The 19,695-nt window shown below is 36.4% G+C and overlaps 2 protein-coding genes and 1 long non-coding RNA gene across 4 annotated transcripts; 1 reads left to right on the top strand and 2 right to left on the bottom strand.

The window, feature by feature from the left end:
• Window positions 1-154: 154 nt before the first annotated feature.
• On the top strand, window positions 155-17,522 carry LOC120478719 (RIMS-binding protein 2). Of its 2 annotated transcripts, XM_039670808.2 has the most exons (7): window positions 155-535; window positions 2,070-2,287; window positions 7,343-7,436; window positions 14,703-14,865; window positions 14,976-15,079; window positions 15,961-16,032; window positions 16,125-17,522. In XM_039670808.2, exons 3-7 carry the CDS (start codon window positions 7,347-7,349, stop codon window positions 16,188-16,190), a joined length of 495 nt encoding a protein of 164 aa, XP_039526742.1. In that variant the 5' UTR covers window positions 155-535; window positions 2,070-2,287; window positions 7,343-7,346; the 3' UTR covers window positions 16,191-17,522. The 2 variants fall into 2 exon arrangements, with proteins under 2 accessions (XP_039526742.1, XP_039526741.1); XM_039670807.2 differs by lacking the exons at window positions 155-535; window positions 2,070-2,287; window positions 7,343-7,436 and adding an exon at window positions 13,598-14,556.
• On the bottom strand, window positions 3,335-9,612 carry ywhag2 (3-monooxygenase/tryptophan 5-monooxygenase activation protein, gamma polypeptide 2). The gene is made up of 2 exons (XM_039670805.2): window positions 9,372-9,612; window positions 3,335-4,942 (listed from the first exon to the last, which is right to left on the bottom strand). Exons 1-2 carry the CDS (start codon window positions 9,456-9,458, stop codon window positions 4,286-4,288), a joined length of 744 nt encoding a protein of 247 aa, XP_039526739.1. The 5' UTR covers window positions 9,459-9,612; the 3' UTR covers window positions 3,335-4,285.
• Window positions 16,647-17,768, bottom strand: LOC120478720 (uncharacterized). The gene is made up of 2 exons (XR_005622759.2): window positions 17,519-17,768; window positions 16,647-17,017 (listed from the first exon to the last, which is right to left on the bottom strand). It is a non-coding gene; the product is annotated as an uncharacterized LOC120478720 (long non-coding RNA).
• Between the last annotated feature and the right edge of the window lie 1,927 nt (window positions 17,769-19,695).

Raw genomic sequence — 19,695 nt, 5'->3', positions numbered from 1 at the left:
CAAATTAAGAATGATTCACATGAAATTGTATTTGATTCGAATAAAATTAATTTAAATGTTTTTTTTTAAATCACTTTCTCTTATGCATCTAGTGCAAAATTTTTTTTTACTTTATTGCAACAAATGTAATTTGAAAAAGCATTATACATACATTATATATAGTTGAGGTAATAAGATACCCTTGCAAAATCTGCAAAATGATAAAGATAGTTTAGTTTTTATTTAGTATTTTAATTTAAGCATGCTCTGTTCTTTCTTTTGCATGAAAATTGCATGTTGAGATATTCAAACATCAATGTTTTGAGAAATGTATCAAAAATCCTGGTGGTGGCTGGCTATGTTTTTTTTTCTTAATCACTGAGAAAGAGTTCCTCATTCAAAAAACATGTTCAAATGCAATGTCATAAGGATGTTCAGCATTAATCACAGGTTATTGTAGTATTTTTATTAGCAACCCGATACTTTATAACATAGTCAATAACCTTTCCAGGCAGACGGTTGGTAAAAACTGTGGATGGAGAGGTCAAAACCATTGGTAAGTGCTCTTTATAGTCTTTTTACATAATGATTGACTAGTGGAAGGGTTGCAGACTCTTTTCCCTTTGGACTATTCAGAGACACTTCTGTTAATATTACCATTGCACTTCAATGCTTTTATATTAGTTCAAAACCTCAAATGTAGACTATATATATATATATATATATATATATATATATATATTATTAGACTTGCTCAGCAATATGCCCTTTTTCTGTGAATTCAAAACATGCTGAAAAACTGTAATCTCATATCTAATCATATTTGCTGCTTTAGTAAAAATTAAGATCATTATCTCATCTGAAGTGTGAAATATTCAAGCACTAATTGTGGCCTACAGTGAAATTGATGTGTGTACGTGCGCAGTTACACAGAACACAGCCAGTATCAAGACAGCGTATTTAATGTATAATCAGATTTTGAGAAACAAAATGGCGATCATTTGGGCAAACACAAAAATGTCATTTGAATCAAACAAGAGTGACAGAAATAGTGAAAAGTCCCAGTGCTGTTCAACTAGCTAGAATGCCATTTGGGCAATCAAATTCGAGGACTAGAACTACTCGAGGACTGTTACATAATGCTACTGAGACAAATAGACATTGGCTTTAATATATTTATTAAATTTTCTTTCAGCTTTTAGATGCCACAGACCAATATGATCAAGTATATAGTTCTAAAATGTAGAAGGCAGCTATATATTTTCATAAATTTATACCCAGAACTAACTTATAATGTGAATAATTCTTATAATTATGTATAAAATATTTTCCAAAAAATATTAACTTTTTTATTATTAAAACTATTAACTTTATAGTACTGTAGTGTTAGATTATTTATTTAAATCAAATGTTTATTTTAGTTGAATTATTTGGTTAGTTTAATATTTTCATTTGACTTTTTTATGAAGATATTTTAAGAAATGTTACAGTTTGTTTTTGTTCAGTAAAGGATGACAAAATTATCATTTTGGGTGGAACTATCCCTTTAAATGTGCATCTTTTAAGTTGTTCACCTGAGTTTCATCTGTAACCATGAAGGGCCACAGTTATATGGTTTTATCCAAATATATATCTCAGCATTTTCTGTTATTGATTTGGAACTCATTTCTCCAATAGACAGATGGGATCTTAGGCTGAGGCACATCACAAATCTTTGCCATTCGGCTATATGCAGATGGTAGTGTGTTAATAAATATTCTTCTCTTTTCTTTCTCCATATTAAACTTTATATGTGAACGCCCTTGAGGGATGTCTCATCAGATGATGAAATCAATTAAGCATTGATAAATAAATCAAAAATAATGCTTCAAGTATACATTTTGAGGTGACCAATCTTCAGATGGGAATAGCCTTATCTGAACAATTTAACCAGGGCAGACATGTTCTATCTTGCATCCGATCTTAATGCAGCAGAAATGACTTGGCCCTTTAGTACAATGCATGACAGAGTCCCGACGTGAACAAGGGGAGACAGGTTCCCCTTGAATTTTAATGGTGTCTCTGATGTTCTGATGTTTATCTCTTTGCAGGTTGTTCTAGATGTCTGAACAGTGCCAATGGGAGAGGGGATGTTTTGTCTCCAGCCCTAGCAACAAGCACCGGATTGGTGGATATGACGGCACACGCTGCCTGTGATTGGCCGTTATCGTGGAGCATTTTGAGCAGAGAAATTCATCTCTTGCTCTACTGGGTGTGGGTTGCTGTAGGAGGCTGCAGCAGAATGCTGAAAGAGACAGAAAATCAGACTGTAAGTTTGTTTTACCTCCGCAATATGAAAAAGAAATAGAATGAATACTATGAAAGTGTGAAATTTCAGCTGGTACTTGTGCAGTTTATGTGGCAGCCACACATCAGACGAGATCATTTTTCTAATAATTAGTCACGCTGATAATGAATTCAAATGGAAATGACTAAAGGCATGCAGGTTTGTCATGTGACCTTCAAAGGAAGAAAGTCAGCCCTATATTTGCTTAATGCTATATTTTTTAATGCATGCATACTCAAAAGCCAATCATATGGTACTTATAAAGTTACATTCATACTGTATGTCAAGCACATTCTTATAGTTTTGAGAGGTGAGCTCTGCAATGCAGTGCTGAACACTAATCATGGATAGAAGGTGCAATGCAGCGGAAAACCATTTGGTCTTCTTAAACTCAGTTGAGGATTCACCACGGTGTTTGAACCTGTTAAACCATTTACAATGCCGCTAAACTTCAGATTACAGTGTATAAAACGACAGGACTTGGAATTGAGCACACATTGCAAATATTAACTTGACTTTGGTGCAATTGTTTAGATGAGTAAATAATAGAGGGACAATACACACAACCAGCACTGACATGATGCATCTATGACTACTTGAGTTTGTTTTTTCTGTCTTTTTATTGTTATAATTATTTTGGCTCTTGTGCAACTGCTACATAGTTATTCACATTCAGATATTGTCACTCAGGATACAGCTAAAAGAAGAAAAAAAAAAGAAATTGAAAGGAAAAAAAAAGGCAAATAAATGATTTTAAAAATACTGCCAAAGACAATGTATGGTCCATATTCTGAATCGGTCACGGAAACACTGATTCGGTAACTTCACTTGTTTAAACCACACGTTCAATGTGCATAATATGACAAGAAGAGCACTCGTATATTGTTCAGAGAGCAAAACATTGCTTAACAATGTCATGGTTACAATTTACCAAGAAAAACGCCGGTACATTTAAGTGATCAGTAGTGTTTTTCATTTTCAAAAGTCAGCCTAGCTAAAGAAAAAAACATTCCATGTCACAACGGCAACGCCCATAACAGATCGATTTATTGTTAACAACCACAACTTTGGAATAGCAAATCAAAACGAAAACTGATCAATTATAAATAAACAATAAAAAGCCAGTTTACTCTTCAATTATAGGAATACATAACATCCAAGATATAAGTTAATAAAGTCAAGCTATTGTATAAATACATCACCAGCATGCACAATATTGAATCATTGATAGTATCGTTGTAATTATCTGACACTGACGAAACAGTATACTTGGCAAGTGCAAAAATAAATTAAACACAGAAGTAAACCACAAACTTTTAAGCTGCAATATTTTTCCTATTTTTTTTTTTAATCCAGTCTCTGCCTTTTCCCCAAACTGTCCTTCAAAAAGGTCAATGGTTCCAGTAGTATCAGACTGATTATGATGATTGTATATCTCTCTTGGCGCATTCAAAGAACACAATTTGATTCGCCGCGCTTCCGTCTAATAGCTAATTGAATTTCCAGTTCAATCAATTGAGTGCAAACCAAGATGATTCGAACAGGTCAACTTGTGACTAATACTGGAACCATTTAATACCATCGTTAGCCTTCGTTCGAACACCACCTAACCCTCTTTTGAAATGCATTTCTACGACCCAAAACATAAATAAGCAGCATCCCTTTGAAATACATCAGTCCATGTGCCAGTGTGAGGCTGCCACTCCCAACCAACAACGACCGCTTCCGGCTGATTGACTGACATTTCAGTGGTTTTGGCAAATGTCAAAGAGAACCAAGAAGAGGGAGGCCCATTCAACTCTATATATTTCTGTATATATTCAAACTAGGACTTCAGCCCCCCCTTTACCACCCTTGATATTTTTTTCTTTTAACTCGTGGAAAAATAAAGAACTGCTGCTGCAGAGGAAACCATGGCAAAAGCTGCTGCCAAAGTCCACCAGCCGTTTTTATGTATCTAGATAGAGAGGCCGCCCACTTTTAATTGTTGCCCTCCCCAGCCTCATCGTCTTGCTGGTCACTCGTCCACAGTGTCAAGTTGTCTCGGAGGAGCTGCATGATGAGGGTTGAGTCTTTGTAGGAGTCCTCATTGAGGGTGTCGAGCTCGGCGATGGCGTCGTCGAAGGCCGTCTTGGCCAGGTGGCAGGCCTGCTCCGGGGCGTTCTGGATCTCGTAGTAGAAGACGGAGTAGTTGAGGGCCAATCCCAGCCGGATGGGGTGAGTGGGCTGCATGTGCTCTTTGCTGATCTCGTGAGCCTCGTTGTAGGCCTTCTCGGAGGACTCCACCACGGTGGAGCGCTTCTCGCCTGTGGCCACCTCGGCCAAGTAACGGTAATAGTCTCCCTTCATCTTCAGGTAGAAGACCTTGCTCTCGTGCTGGGTTTCGTTGCAGTTCTTGATCAGGAAGTTATCCAATAGGTTGAGCACGTCCTGGCACACGGCCTCCAGTTCCTTCTCAATCTTCTCGCGGTAGGCCCTCACCATCTCGATCTTCTTCTCGTTGCCATCCGCCGAGGTCTTCTGCTCGATGCTGGAGATGACCCTCCAGGACGAGCGACGAGCGCCTACCACGTTCTTGTAGGCGACCGACAACAGGTTCCTCTCTTCGTTGGACAAGGCCTCGTTCAGCTCGGTTACCTGCGAAGGAGGCAAATAGATCGGCGTTTGAGAAAAGAGATAAAAACATCCAACAATGTGATTACAAATATGCTTGCTTCATAAGTTGAGCAAATTTACATTAAAGTCGGCATTTCAATCAAAATGGACAATTCTTGGGTTTTTTTTTTTGTGGAATATTGCAGTGTTCGTTATAAATGATATACTAGGACTGTACGATTAATGAAATCGCAAAGGCTGCGATTATTATTTATGCGCAGCTTGTCAGTGACGTACAGATCTGTGATCAGTAGTGAACGCTGCTCCATCTGAAAGCACTGCGAGTTTGAGGCAACGTCCACACTTCTGCGTTTTCGTTTAAAAACGGAGACCTTTTGCTAGGTTTGCAGAAAAAAAACGAAGACCAAAAACGGAGAAGTTTAGAAACGCTGCAGCTCCGTTTTGCGTTTTGAATCTCCGGAGGGCGTTTTAGTGTAGACGGGACAAAACGGAGGACTTTAGAAACGATGACGCAGAGGCTCACGCTTGGCTCTATGATTGGGTGTCATCAGAACATGATGTGTCCTTCCCTGATTCGTCAGCCACTGTTTACACCGGCACGCGCATGCCCAGTGTTGGCGAATGATCACGTGATCCGCGTTTTCAGTCGTTTTAATGTGGATGGAGATCAATTCTAATAAGCAGATAAAACGCTGGTGTGGACGGAGATCGTATTCGTTAATTCTCCGTTTTTAAACGAAAACGCAGTAGTGTGGACGGGGCCTGATGTTTTTTTATTTGAAAAAGCAACAAGCGTCAAGCATCTTTCAAAACAGGAGAAGCATTTATGAACCACCTGTCCAACAAACGACATTTAATAAATCAAAGCATTTCAATCTTCTGTTTATTCACCTACAGCAATAGTACGATGCCCATAGGGGTTTCCCAGAATGCTGCATGAGAGCGCCCTCTAGCTTTCAGATGGAGCAGCATTTACTACCAATCGGCCCTGTTGGACTGACAAACTGTGCATAAAATAATCGCAGCCTTTGCCAAATATTATGCCCAAGTGCATACCGTTATTTTCTTTTTGTCATGTGTTCTAATCTTTAATCAAAATAACTTCCTCTCCCTTACAGCGACATCTCTTCTCTTCTCTGATGACGTGTGTTATGGCAAAAGGGCGATAAGGGGAAACCTGTCACTCACATGAGATCGACCAATAGCAAACCACAACCATCCAATAATCCAATCAATTCTCCTTTGACAAAACCAAGTCCTGCCCCACACCTTTTCTCACTCGGATATACATCACAATAGGGAACAAAAGACTATCGCAACTTCTTTAACATTAAAATGAATGAAAATCAACTTAATTTTTCAGTTGCATAATGATAATATCCACACAGAGCTTCATCAGCTGCCTGAATGCATTGTGCAGCCATGAGCTCAAGTTATATGCCAAGTGCAGTTTCCATGGCAATAGTCTCATTTTTGTACAGTAGTCCAACTCTATCTGGCGAGATGACGGAGCACTAGCGCTACACAATGCACTAGAGGTGAAGTCACTTCAGCTGAGAGTGGGGGCAGGGTGAGGATAGGGGGCAGGGGCGGGAGGCGAAATGTTCCCACATACCCCTCAGGGCAGCTGCAGTGTAAGTTAACACGATCTCTGTGTGGCAGTTCATGTGTTATGGTGGCCTTCTCTCTGACCTTTCTCTTAACAAACTGGGACTAACCTACTACGCATGTAAAACTACATATTTTAACAAAAATCACTCATTTCAAGGATAGATCTCCTAGTCACCAGGTCTTTGCGGTGCACTAACATAATATCACATGTGTTTTCTCTAATGATAAAGGAACTGTATGTGCAATTAAACACTTTTCAAAGGCCATGTGCCTCAGATCAAGGTTTCTGATTTTAGATTTCAGCTAAAATTATTCCCTCGGAGTACAAAGAGCATTGAATTCAAAGAAAAAGATCAGAGCAGAAAACAGGAACAGTGGACAGGAAGATGAGGCTCGTAACGAAACACAGGCAGGAGGATATGAAAGAGTTTTATTTAAAAAGGAAACAACAAACTTAAAGCTATTTATGTCTGGGTACACACAGATTTGGCATTCCTCTCAAAGACAGATAGTAACGGGTAGTTGTGGTGTGTGACGGAGTAACCTTGTTACCTTGGTAGCCGTGTTGAAATCAGATGCAAATATTTACACAGAAGGAAGCCGTTCACCAATTTTAAGTAATAAGCTGGATGATCTTACTCAAATGTGAAGTTTTAAGCTTGGCCTAGTGCTGCTCATCTCTTTGCCTGAATGCATCAAGATAATTGAGGCCTGTGGGCACTTTCCCATCAGGTCTGTGCTGGCTAAATGGGCTTTTATCCATGGGACCAAAGTAACTAGAGTCAAACTGCTTTTATATCTCCCCCACAGATCCATGAAGCTACAATTTCCTGTCCGGTGTACAGAACAATCTCAACCTTCCCTTTTAACAGTCATTTGGGATTTCAATCAAGGTAATATTGAGGTAAGAAAATATATCCATTTTAGCTAAATTGATCTGGCAGATATTTGCAATCAATACACTTATTGTACATTTTGGTATTCAATTAACACTTTAATTTCAGTTGTTTTATGACTGTTTCAATATGCAAATCTTTCTTTTGAAGTCGTGGAGTAAAAAGCGTTGAAGTGACACATTTGTAATTAAAGGGGTGATGAGCTGAGAAATCTAATTTTTATTGAGCTTTTGACATCTAAGAGGTCATCAGAGATTAATATTATAAGAATATCCTGTAAGTTTCAGAACTGAAAACGTCCTTGTTAGTCCAATAAAAGCTTTTATTGACACCAGGCTCAGCAAACGTTTTTCAAAGTGGGAAACTATGACGTCAAAGAGCATAAAACACCACCCCCGCAGAAGAAGATCAATGCCCACTTCAACACGGCCGGTTTAGCCCAGCCCACCGATTCGCGCATTACACGCATAGCTAAATAACATAGGCCTGCCGAGTGAAACTCATTATAATATGCAAAACTGTTATCCACTCACAGTGGTTGTTGACTTCCGAGTTTTCAATGCGAGACGCTCATAAAAACCGAGCGTTTTTGAGCTGGGCTCAAAACTAGGGTCGAAAATAGCCTATTACTTATTAATTTTGATGTTTTTTAATGTACAAACCAAACGAACGTCATAAGCTGACCACAGACAACAATATAAAAAAAATTAAAAAGTCAGTTCATGACCCCTTTAAGTCAAAAACGTGTTGCCATGGGCAAGAAACATTCAATCACTCAAGAAATAAGAGAAGAGAAGCTAGATGACACCCCTCCAGAAAAAAAAGCATGATGTCAACACGCGACAAAGCAGAAATGGAGAGGTCTTCCTGAATCTCCATAAACCTATGTAAGAGACTAGAGTCTCCTGAATGCCCTCAGTCTGATGGGAATATAGTCAGGATGCTGACGTGAAGAAGTGTTAGAGCTTAAGATGCAGATGTTTGCTCCCCCCTCGAGAAGCCCTAAGGCCTTGAATGATTTCATTATAGTGCTCACCTCTCAAACACTGTTAAAAAATTGTACAGAAATTATATTCATTAGAAATAAACACTATCGAAGAGATAGGCTACATTTGCTTTAATAGGCTTATATAAAAATCTGTGGGTTTAGAACAAGAAGGAATCATGGACCTTACTGAATCATGGACCTTACTGCAATATGACAAGGATGGAAGATTCTGGAAGGAATGCTGCTGCCTCTAACGTTGGTTTAGAGGAAATATCTTAACAACTCCTATATGTAGAAAATGAATATGGGAAGACATAAGTCAATTATGAGAATGTGTGAGGGAAAAAAACAAAGGCATTTTGAATTTATATATGCTGATGATGGAAAATTAAAATCTTATGTATTTATGACAATACACTATGCTTGAGTAATGAACAGCAATGACAAAATGCCTATTTCTAGTGTAAATCTAAATACTAGGCTATCCAACACCACGTTTATGACCATAAATATGCAGTATGTTGCGGAGAGCAACGATTTAAAAAACAATAAAGTGCAAAATATGGCTTTTTTTTCCATTAACTCTGAAAGCTGTGTTGAAACAGATCTTTATACATTTGTCAAGTGTCGTCTCATTCATTTGAGTGTGGGTTCGGGTAAGACAGAAGGCACCGCCCAAGACCCAGACAGTCTACACCCGATCCACTGCACTCTCAATAATACAGCTCTGATTTATCATAGATCAACACCCCCAAAAATTGTATACGACAACATATTAATGCATTTCGTAACATGCAAAATTTTACAGTCACTTCACCCATGTGAACATATTAGCCTACCCCTTTTCCTCCAAATGCATCGAGCTTATAGTAGGCTATGCATAATACGACAATTATATCACCATTTTATATTATGTTATATTATAGAACTAAATTTAGCCTAAAGAATGACTTACCGATTTCATGGCTGCTGCCATATCATCATATCTCTCTGCCTGTTCAGCCAGCCTGGCTTTTTGAACCAGCTGCTCGCGGTCAACCATGTTGGATGGTTATGGTTTGGACGATATAATTTGGTTTTGGGGAGGAATTGGTAATATTGTATGAGCTATGCGGTGTAATTGACTGAACGAGAGCTTCTCTGCAGCTGTTCCTCGCTATCTATGCTCGTGCCGACGACGGGCCACTCTCGCCCCTCCTCAGGCGCTACGTCAGGGTTCTATAAACGTGGGTGCTATGGCAAGCTGGAACAACATTTCTAACAGTTGCTAAAACTAACAACTATTGATATTTCTTTTTTTTAAACTAGCAACTATTGTTATGTTAGCTACTAGCACATTTGTAATTATTAGTAAGCAAACAAACTGTGACTAGTAGGCTATATTTATATAACAGTAGGCTATAATCAGTGTTGGGAGTAACGCATTACAAAAGTAATACATTACAGTAACATATTACTTTTTGCTGTAACGCAGTAGTGTAAGGCATTACTAATCAATTTTCAGTAATATTTTACTCGTTACATGTTCAGTGAGGCTTGTATTACAGTTGTATGACAGTGTATTGTCTGCTTTTAAAGGCAACAGATGTGAAAGTTTTAAAGCAGTCTTTTAGTGCCAGTTCAGTGTGGTCACGTCTGTAACATTGTTTTTTTCCTCATAAATGCGAACACGAAAACTAAAATAAAATGAATATTTTAAGTTCTATGGAGACTGGAGAGCCAACCCTTCCTCATCCGATTTGCGCAGTGTAATTAACAGAATTACAAAAAATATATTTTGCCTCCTATTTTTTTGTCACGCATGAATGTGTGTCTCTTCCCTATTATTAAAAATAAAACATAGACTGATATTTGTCTAATGTCTGGAGTCCTTTAAGGAAGTAGCTTATATACGTTTCAATATCTGTATTTTCTGAGAATTTTTATTTCAAGTTTTGACTGCAAATGTCATGTCCATAATGCTGGACTTCCCCAATTTTAAATAATTTATCCTCAACTAGTTTTGTGGTGTAGGTCTACGTATTTTATAATGTTAACTTCAAATAATACTAATAGCCTAATTTAAAGATAAGGCAGCATTGGATCTGGACGGTAAGGAGAATAACGCTGGAGTTGGAAGAGGTGTGTCAATTCTGTAAGTCGTGTGGCGAATCGCGATTTCGGTTTCATATTGCATATCGTTACAGCCCCAAAGTTAAGTTCTACTTATCTATTTTGGTGAAAGTAACTCAAAAGTAATACATGAGTAATGTAACGCATTACAATTCTGGGACAGTAATATTGTAAGGTAATGAATTACTTTTAAATATAACAAGTAATACCTAATGTATTACAGTTTGGAAGTAACTTGCACAACACTGGCTATAATATATTGGCTTCACACACAGCTGTTCAAATGCTTGGGATCCGTAAGATTTTTAATGTTTTTAAAAGTAGTCTCTTATGGTCACCAAGGCTGCATTTTAAAAATAAATAAGTAAAAAAAAACTGTAATATTGTGAAATATTACTATTTAAAATAACTGTTTTCTATTTAACATATTTTAAAATGTAATTTATTCCTGTAATGCATTTCTGAATTTTCAGCATCATTACTCTAGTCTTCATTCAGTGTCACTTGATCCTTCTGAAATTCAAATTGATTTGCTGCTCAAGAAACGTTTGTTATTATTATTATCAATGTTGAAAATGGTTATGTAAAAAAAAGAAATACTTTGATCAATAGAAAGTTCAAAAGAACAAAACAACAGCATTTATCTGAATGAATAACATTAGCTTTGAATAACTTGTATAACAAGTTAGTATGCTTGTATAACATTAGTATGCTTTGAACAACAAAGAATTGAGACACCACAAGAAGCTAATTGGAAGCAGCGTTTATTAATTAGAGCACAAGAAATAAAAGACATTGTCTGCATATTTCAAATAAATGGAGTAAAACTTTATAGTCACCAAAGATGTGTAAAATATTTTTCACAACTTTTTTCAACATTGATAATAACAATGAATGTTTTTGAGCATCAAATCAGCATATTAGAATGAATTCTGAAGGATCATGTTGTGTCACTGAAGACTGGAGTTATGAAGCTGAAAATTCAGCTTTGCTTCACGGAATTATATACTTTTTTTTAAAATAAATAAAAAACAGTTCTTTTATATTGTAATCATGTTTAACAATATTACTTTTTTTAATCAAATAAATCCAGCTTTGGTGAACATAAGATACTTATTTTAAAAACATTAAATATCTTACAGACAGACAGACAGATATATAGATAGATCTTAAATATGTTTGGTTGTTTTTTTTTTTAAAAATGTTAAATTGGCTTGCCATATGGGTGCCTCACTCATGATGTAATAGTCCTTATATGGGAGTCAGAGGCCACATATCAGCAGTGATGATGATGGCACATTAGAGGTCTTCTAAGAACAAATGCAATATGGGAGAATGAGTCACCCACTATTACCAATTCTAGCACCCCTCCTGTTTGGAGGGAGGATTTTGGGGATGACATAATTATGGTTACATTTAGGATAGTGTGTCTCATGTTGTGTCCATGCTATGAAAGGTTATAGGTTATTGGACAGATGGAACAGACAAACAACTTGGTCTTTCATATGGGTCATTTTACAAGAATGGTGCAGTGTGTATCCCTTAAAGGGATACTCCACCCAAAAATGAAAAGTCTGTCATCATTTACTCACCCTCAAGTTGTTGCAAAGCTGTATGAGTTTCTTTCTTCTGCTATACACAACGGAAGATATTTTGAAGAACGATTGTTTGGCACCATTGACTTTCATAGTCAAAAAAATAAATAAATACTATGGAGGTTAATGATGCCAAAGTTCCAATCGGTCTTCAAAACATCTTCCTTTGTGTTCAGCAGAAGAAAGAAACTCATACAGGTCGGCAACAACTTGAGAGTGAGTAAATAATGACTGAATTTTGGGGGGAGTATCATTTTAAATAAGGGAGACTGGGGCTAGTTGTCATATGGGGAACATATCTTTTATATTCTCTCTATGAATTCATTTCTTTTACATTAAGAAGTAGGTAATTTGAATTTCACATGAAATTCCAGAATAGAATAGAATAGAATAGAATATGAAAGTGTCAGTGAAATGGTAATTACAATGAGTAAATTCCAGAATAAAATAGAATAGAATATGAAAGTGTGGTGGAATGGTAATTACAATTAGTTAATTATAGAATAGAATAAAATAGAATAGAATAGAATAGAATAGACTATGTGTGAGGATCATGGTAATTACACACAGAATAGAATAGAATAGAATAGAATAGAATAGAATAGAATAGTAAATTCCAGAGTCGAGTCGAGTATGGAAGTGTGAGGATTGTGGTAATTATTGGAAAGAATAGAATAGAATAGAATAGAATAGAATAGTGGGGTCAGTGAAATATTTACAAACAGGAAATTCTAGAATAGAATAGAATAGAATAGAATAGAATAGAATATGGAAGTTTCTGGAATATGGTCACTGCAAACAGGAAATTCCAGAATAGAATCTAATAGAATATGGAAGGGTCAAGAATATGGTCATTGCAAACAGGAAATTCCAGAATAGAATCTAATAGAATATGGAAGGGTCAAGAATATGGTCATTGCAAACAGGAAATTCCAGAATAGAATCTAATAGAATATGGAAGGGTCAAGAATATGGTCATTGCAAACAGGAAATTCCAGAATAGAATCTAATAGAATATGGAAGGGTCAAGAATATGGTCATTGCAAACAGGAAATTCCAGAATAGAATCAAATGGAATATTGAAATGGGAATTACAGGAATATGACAATTACATATATGACATTCCAGAATAAAATAGAATAGAATAGATTAGAATAGAATAGAATAGAATAGAATAGAATAGAATAGAATAGACATGATTCTGCCCTTGTGTCCTTGATTTTCTCTAGTCTTGAGAGGTAGGATCATGACAGACCCATATTTTGTGTGCAAGCACATGGCCTTTTATTTGGGCCATGTGCTTGTGTTGTCTCGTTACTTAACCCCGTTCCCTTGTTCTCCATTATTGTTTCATCTGTGTCACCTGCTGTCATCATCAGTTTCTCCACATGAATCCCCTTGTGTTCGCTGTCCTGTGCCGGTTCATTATCTTACCTTTATCATTCCTTGTGAGTATCCTGTCAAGTGTATTGTCTAGAGAAAGTTCTGATTCAGTATTTGCTGTTTGTTTATTGTCTAGTTATCTGTCAAGTCTTAGTCTATTTAGTCACTCCTTGTCCTGTCCATGTTTTGCCCCCTCGTGGGTTTTGTTTTTGCATCCTGTCTGCGCTTGGGTTCATCTCTGTAATTTATAACAAGAATAGAACAGAATAGAATAGAATAGAATAGATGGAAGTCAAGTTTTTCCCCATGACCACAGCACCATGGTTTATACAATATCTCCACAATATTTTTTGGTTCTCCATAGGTAGGTTACCCATGCAAACCTTTTTTGTTTACAAAGGATTGTCCTGAAAGGTGAAAAGGACACGCTGGGTTGCTTCCTTTGCGATAATGCGGTTAACAGCTAGCTCTACTTGGCACAGTTCAGAACGGATGGCTCAGCTAATCGGCAGGGCTGTGCACAGCAGGACTGGGCCAAATCCACTGGCAGAGTGTTATTCCTTTTCCTTTTCCTTTCTCACCATGATGTGAAATTTGTTCATTCACTAAATAATTCTGTATAAGACTATCTTTAAAAAAAACGGTCATGTCAAATTTGCATTTGGAGACTTTTCGGGTTAAACTGATCCATTTCCTCCAAGAGGATTAGTCTCAGGCAGATTATCTTGACTCCCTCTCTTAATGCTAAAGCTAGGGAGCATATGGGGTTTGGCTAACCACCTGTCTACCTACTGAGGGGACATCAGACGGACATTCACAGCCCAGGGATAGAGGAAGAAGACTGCAATGATTGGGCTGGGTGTCTATCTTCCAGATGGTTTTAGGGTTGCTTCACTAGAAGATATAGAGAATTGGGAATCAGAGAGGGAAATGTATGAGCCGGATGTGCGACTCTTTGTGGCTCTGTTCTCATACAACCCTGCGGTGATGTCACCAAACCCTGAAACAATGGAGGAGGAACTGCCTTTTCAACAAGGACAGATCATTAAAGTAAAGATGATGTTTTCTTCTTATCAGTTGTTCTGTTATCTTAATTCACAATCAGCCGCAATGCATCATGTTCAGATCATTTCTGTTGTGCTTCGCCCATGCTGTGTTTGGGAGCCTCAGAGTCAGTGGGATATGTTCTCTTGTAGGTACATGGAGATAAAGACGCTGATGGCTTCTATAGCGGGGAGACTGGCGGTCGCTTTGGTTTTGTGCCGAGCAACATGGTATCTGAGATTCCTGTGGAAGACGGAGAGCTTAAATGTCACCTGCTCCAGCAGGGGTTTTTACCTGAGGAGACGCCTTCTATAGGCAAGTATTTTTTGATGAAAACTATCCACGTTATTAATACATTTTTAAAAGTATTAAACTGTTATGGACTTATTGATTGATTCACGGCTTCTTTGTAATATTTATATTAGCACCCAGTGATACTTCTAGTGTGGCAGATGGTGGGAAGGTCCACAGGATGGTGGCCATTTTTGATTATGACCCATGGGAAAGTTCTCCAAACTTGGACATTGAGGTGATTAATAAATATTATAAAAACTATAATTTTTTTACCCATCTCCAAATATTTTTTTTCAGCTATTTGTGTGTGTGTTTCCGGTAAACCCAACATTATTGGGGCAAAATGTCCCCACAAAGATGGCAATATCCAAAATCCATGTCCTTGTGGAGCCATTTTTTGGTCCCACAGCTTATAAATATGAAATTTAAATTAAAAAAAGTAAAAATGCAGAAACATTTCTGTGATGGGTAGGTTTAAGGGATAGATTATACAGTTTGTACAGAATGAAAATTATTATGTCTATATGGAAAGTCCCCATAAAACAAAAAATAAATTAATGTTGAATAATAAATAATAAAATAAATAGTTCATAGTTTTGAATGATTATTAAACTAATAAGCCTTTATGTTAAAATATTTGAAATATTATAAAATAATTATTATATATTATTGCGATTTATTTATTTTTAAATAATTATTTGATTATATTTTTTACATATTATTATATACATTTTATTTATTTATTTGTATGCAAATATTATATCAATACAACAAGTCTGGAATATTATTTATGGTAAAACTTTAGTTTAGGGTCCAGTTCTCTTGCTTATTAGTATGCTTATTATAGGATATTGTTTGTTTACTTATAAAGCACATATTAATCATAATCTACAAAAAGCAGTAATTAAGTTTATTGATGCAAGAGTCATAGAATTGGACTATAATCTAATTCTAAAGTGTGACCTTATTTGTTCATCAAATGATAATCAAGACATAAATTAAACATCGTAGCAACATCCTATTTATTAATAACTTATTTAATGGGATAGCAATTAAATGAATCTTAAAATATCAAATATAGTTTTAAATCTGTGTTTTGGTTCTTTTCTTCTTTAGGATGAGCTTCCCTTTCGTGCTGGAGACATTATATATGTTTTTGGGGAAATGGACAGTGATGGATTTTATTATGTAAGTATTACAACTCTGTCTATACCATGCATGTATTTTTTTTTTTTTTTGTAAAGATTGTGAGTTAAAGAATGAATGTTTTATTGATCCAGGGGGATCTACATGGTTATCGAGGTCTTGTGCCATCAAACTTCTTGCAACCACTGCCTTGGGATTAAAAAAAATGAGCAATCATAAATCAAGAACAGAGGAGTGACCTCAGATTGTGACTATAACCCACTTCACTGAATTCAGTTCCAACACCATTCTTGCTTTTTGCTTTTCTGGTCATTTTTTTTTTATATAAAGTGTCTTTTTTCCTGTAATGTACTGTACATGACACTATGCTTATTGCTTATTGCCCTTTTACCCTTATTGCACACGACCTTCTCTCTACATGTTTATAACTTTAGCTCAAGTACGTACATTAAAGGGAATTCATTTCAGTATAACACAAGGGCTTTGGGAAGCAGCTAGTGTATTATAGCCTTAAATAACTGATAATGGCAGTTTAATAAGTATGTTTTTTTTTTACTTTATAAGTAAGTGCGTCTTCTTTATATGATTTAAACTATTTTTGTAACGTCATTCTTCTGTGTTATTTTAACAACTCCGCACTCTGTTTTTCACACATATTTGCAGTCATTTAAATTCCACATTTCATAATTTCTTCAATATACAAATTTAATGGGCATACATACAGATGAACACTTAAAAAAACTAAAACAGTCGCATTACAATCAGCCATGAAACACATAAATATTTCATAGATGGGACATTCATATTCAGCATCTTTGGTGGTCCATCGCAGCCAACAGTACACTCATCCATAAAGTAGGAAACACTACAGCGTGTAAAGACCTTTAGTAGTGCTGTCTACTTTATGAGTGACTGCACTGTACCTCTGAAGTTCCCGCCTCGTCTCTTTGTGGTCCAATCGTCACATTGCATGCTTCCTCTTATCTCCATGTGCTCCAAATGTTCATTTTACAGATATTTGTTAAACCTGTAAGAAATGAAATCAAAATAATGTATTTAAATAAGTCAAATCATGTTAAAACATGGTTGGATGTTCAGCTGCATCAACTTTATAGTTCATAGTGAGTCATTGTAAACCGTTTAAAAAGATTTTAATTGCCTATATAGTGCTAAAGCAGGTAAAAATGCAATATTACATGTGAAATGATTCAGTATCATCATGTATAATACATCCAGTTTTACAGCATATTAAGAATTTAATGTGATGTCGAAACCTTTGAAATGGACTATATTACATTTTGGTATTGCTTTTTTAAATCTACTTGTAAAAATAAATGTGTACAAAGATTAAAAAAAATGGGTGTGTAGGCTATTTAAAATTTTTTTAAGTTGTAACAAATTCACTTAACTCTATTCAAAATCACGTCGAGCAGTTTACCATCTTATATAATTTGACCCAAGTTTATAAAAACAAATAAACTGTATATTTATCCAATATTTTCGAATAAACCGAAGAGCAGTGACTTACCAGTTCTCTGCCGACTTGATCCCGGAAACAACAGAGAAAAGAGAAAGAAGTTGTCGCCTTTTAACACTTTTTAGGCCACATGGTGCAAACCACAGGAAGAGGCCCTGCAGTCACTGTCTTAAAGAAGCACAAATTCGCACGCCTATTGGACTACAGCGAGTTTCGTTTGAAGACAGACTCAAACTAATTCCTTTTAAGGGCATTTTAACCGATAAAAGTCAGATCAGAAATGACAGAATAAACCCTGTGGTCTTTAGCATATATCAAAATCACACAAAGAAATAAAGAGGAAGTCTAGTAAACATGTGATCAGATTGCACTAGGCTTCCACATTCTCTGACTTTGCATCTTTAAAGCTACATTATTCCATTTTCAGCTTAAATTGGTGTGTGTTGGTTTACGAGAAAGTATCGTCAATGGAAGATGTACACATGTTTTGTTTTAATTATAACCAATAGCTTCACAATGGCTTAAATATATGAAGAATGATCTTGCGTGTAGCTCTTCCTGAGGGGGAGGGGTGCTTGTTGTGCAAAACCACAGTTTCATCAGCATATTGCACATTGCTACTTTGAGAATATGAGGGTGCGTCATATGAATGTCATATGAGAGTTGTTTAAAATGATGGCTTGCTAATTTTACATTGCTTTATGGTCAGATGCTGATAAAAGTGAAACAGTTATAACCTGTTGAAATATTGTGCGCACAGTTAATCAAGCAGATATGAGTCATATGTACATCAAAATGTAATAGGAGTCACTCTTTCTTCGGTGTCACTTTTCCTCAGATGCTCGAATTGAAAGACTCTTTGTCCCAGATCCCCTGAGTATGTACTTTTTGATAAACAGGAGGCCGTTCTCCCATTTCCCTGAACATGATGTACACGAGATGGACTTGGTTGTCTAGACAACCCCAACCTCAAACTCTCGTTTGACACGCACAGAAGGAAGTGGGGGATGTGCAGACACTTCTCTATGATGTACAATGATAATGTACCTATAGTGTTGTAAAAAAAACAGACATCCCTTCTTCAAATATGGGCAGTTTGGGCTATGTGGGCTTTCAGAAAGTAAACGCTACTTTTCACATTTGTACAAGTTTATTCACCCAAAAATGAAAATTCTGTCAGTAGGCTAATTACTCAACCTCTTGTCGTTCCACACCAGTGAACTTTGTTCACTGAAAGATTTCTATCCCTCCATTGACAGCTAGGCTACACAACGACTACTTTGATGCTTCACAAAGTTAATAAAGTTCATAAAGGTTTAGTACAAATTTTCTGTGAAGAACAGATTGAATTTAGGCTTTTATACACACATAAACATCCATCAAGGCACGCATAAGATAGGGTAGACAGAGGCTCAAGCATGCTAAAAGAAAATTTTTTAAAATGACCCCTGAAATGATGACTTCTGGTGAATATTGTATGCTATCATATCAGAATTAGACTTCTGGAATGTTCTTTCCAGTGCAAAAAAAATAATAATTTTATTTTAGTAATTATTCTTATCATAGCCTACAAATGTCTTCGGAAACTCCTTTTCCTGGATTTACTGAAGCCTTGTAAAACGCATTTGCAGCATAGACAATTTGCTGCTGCACAGCTAGCACGTTGAGCGTCTGGCTCGCGCGCAGGCGCCTCTCATGTTCGAGTGCGACCACCAAACATTTTTAACAGCCTTTTAATGACATCTTTTATTCTCTTTTAAAGACTAAAGCTGGAAATCATCCAGCTGACAGGTTTAGTGTTCTAATAAATAATTAAATTAAATATAAGTAAAAATACTTAATAGTCACGTGACGTACAACTCTACGTTATTACACGTCAGACCCCGCCAAGTGGGCGTGACCTCACAGTAGAACAGATCTTCGTTCATTCATAGTCTGTCTGACATATTAGAAGCTATGTTTGTCTGTCATGGTTTTGTACTGAATTGATTCTCAAAAATACGGAACAAAGTGCGTTCCGTATCAGTTTATTATGGAACAAGACTTAGGCTAGGCCTATATGTCAATTACGGGACGATTCTGTTTACGAAACAGTTAGCAACCCTTGGTCAACAAACTGCTATATACTTTAGTCACGATCTAAAGTAGGCTATACTATAGTAGTAGGCTATATAAATAAAATATATACAAATTAATTCTAAATATAAAATAGAACATTTATAAATATA

This window comes from Pimephales promelas, chromosome 16 (assembly GCF_988280905.1).
Source record: "Pimephales promelas chromosome 16, fPimPro1.hap1.1, whole genome shotgun sequence".
In the NCBI taxonomy this organism is placed as follows: Eukaryota; Metazoa; Chordata; class Actinopteri; order Cypriniformes; family Leuciscidae; genus Pimephales; species Pimephales promelas.
This window is presented reverse-complemented; position numbering and strand designations above follow the sequence as displayed.

Coding starts and splice junctions, on each gene's coding strand:
- ywhag2 (XM_039670805.2), bottom strand. CDS start 9,458: ATGGTTGACCGCGAGCAGCTGGTTCAAAAAGCCAGGCTGGCTGAACAG. Junction 4,943..9,371: donor TGGCAGCAGCCATGAAATCG/GTAAGTCATTCT, acceptor CCTCCTTCGCAG/GTAACCGAGCTGAACGAGGC.
- LOC120478719 (XM_039670807.2), top strand. CDS start 14,353: ATGATTGGGCTGGGTGTCTATCTTCCAGATGGTTTTAGGGTTGCTTCA. Junction 14,557..14,702: donor AACAAGGACAGATCATTAAA/GTAAAGATGATG, acceptor GTTCTCTTGTAG/GTACATGGAGATAAAGACGC. Junction 15,080..15,960: donor CTCCAAACTTGGACATTGAG/GTGATTAATAAA, acceptor TTTCTTCTTTAG/GATGAGCTTCCCTTTCGTGC.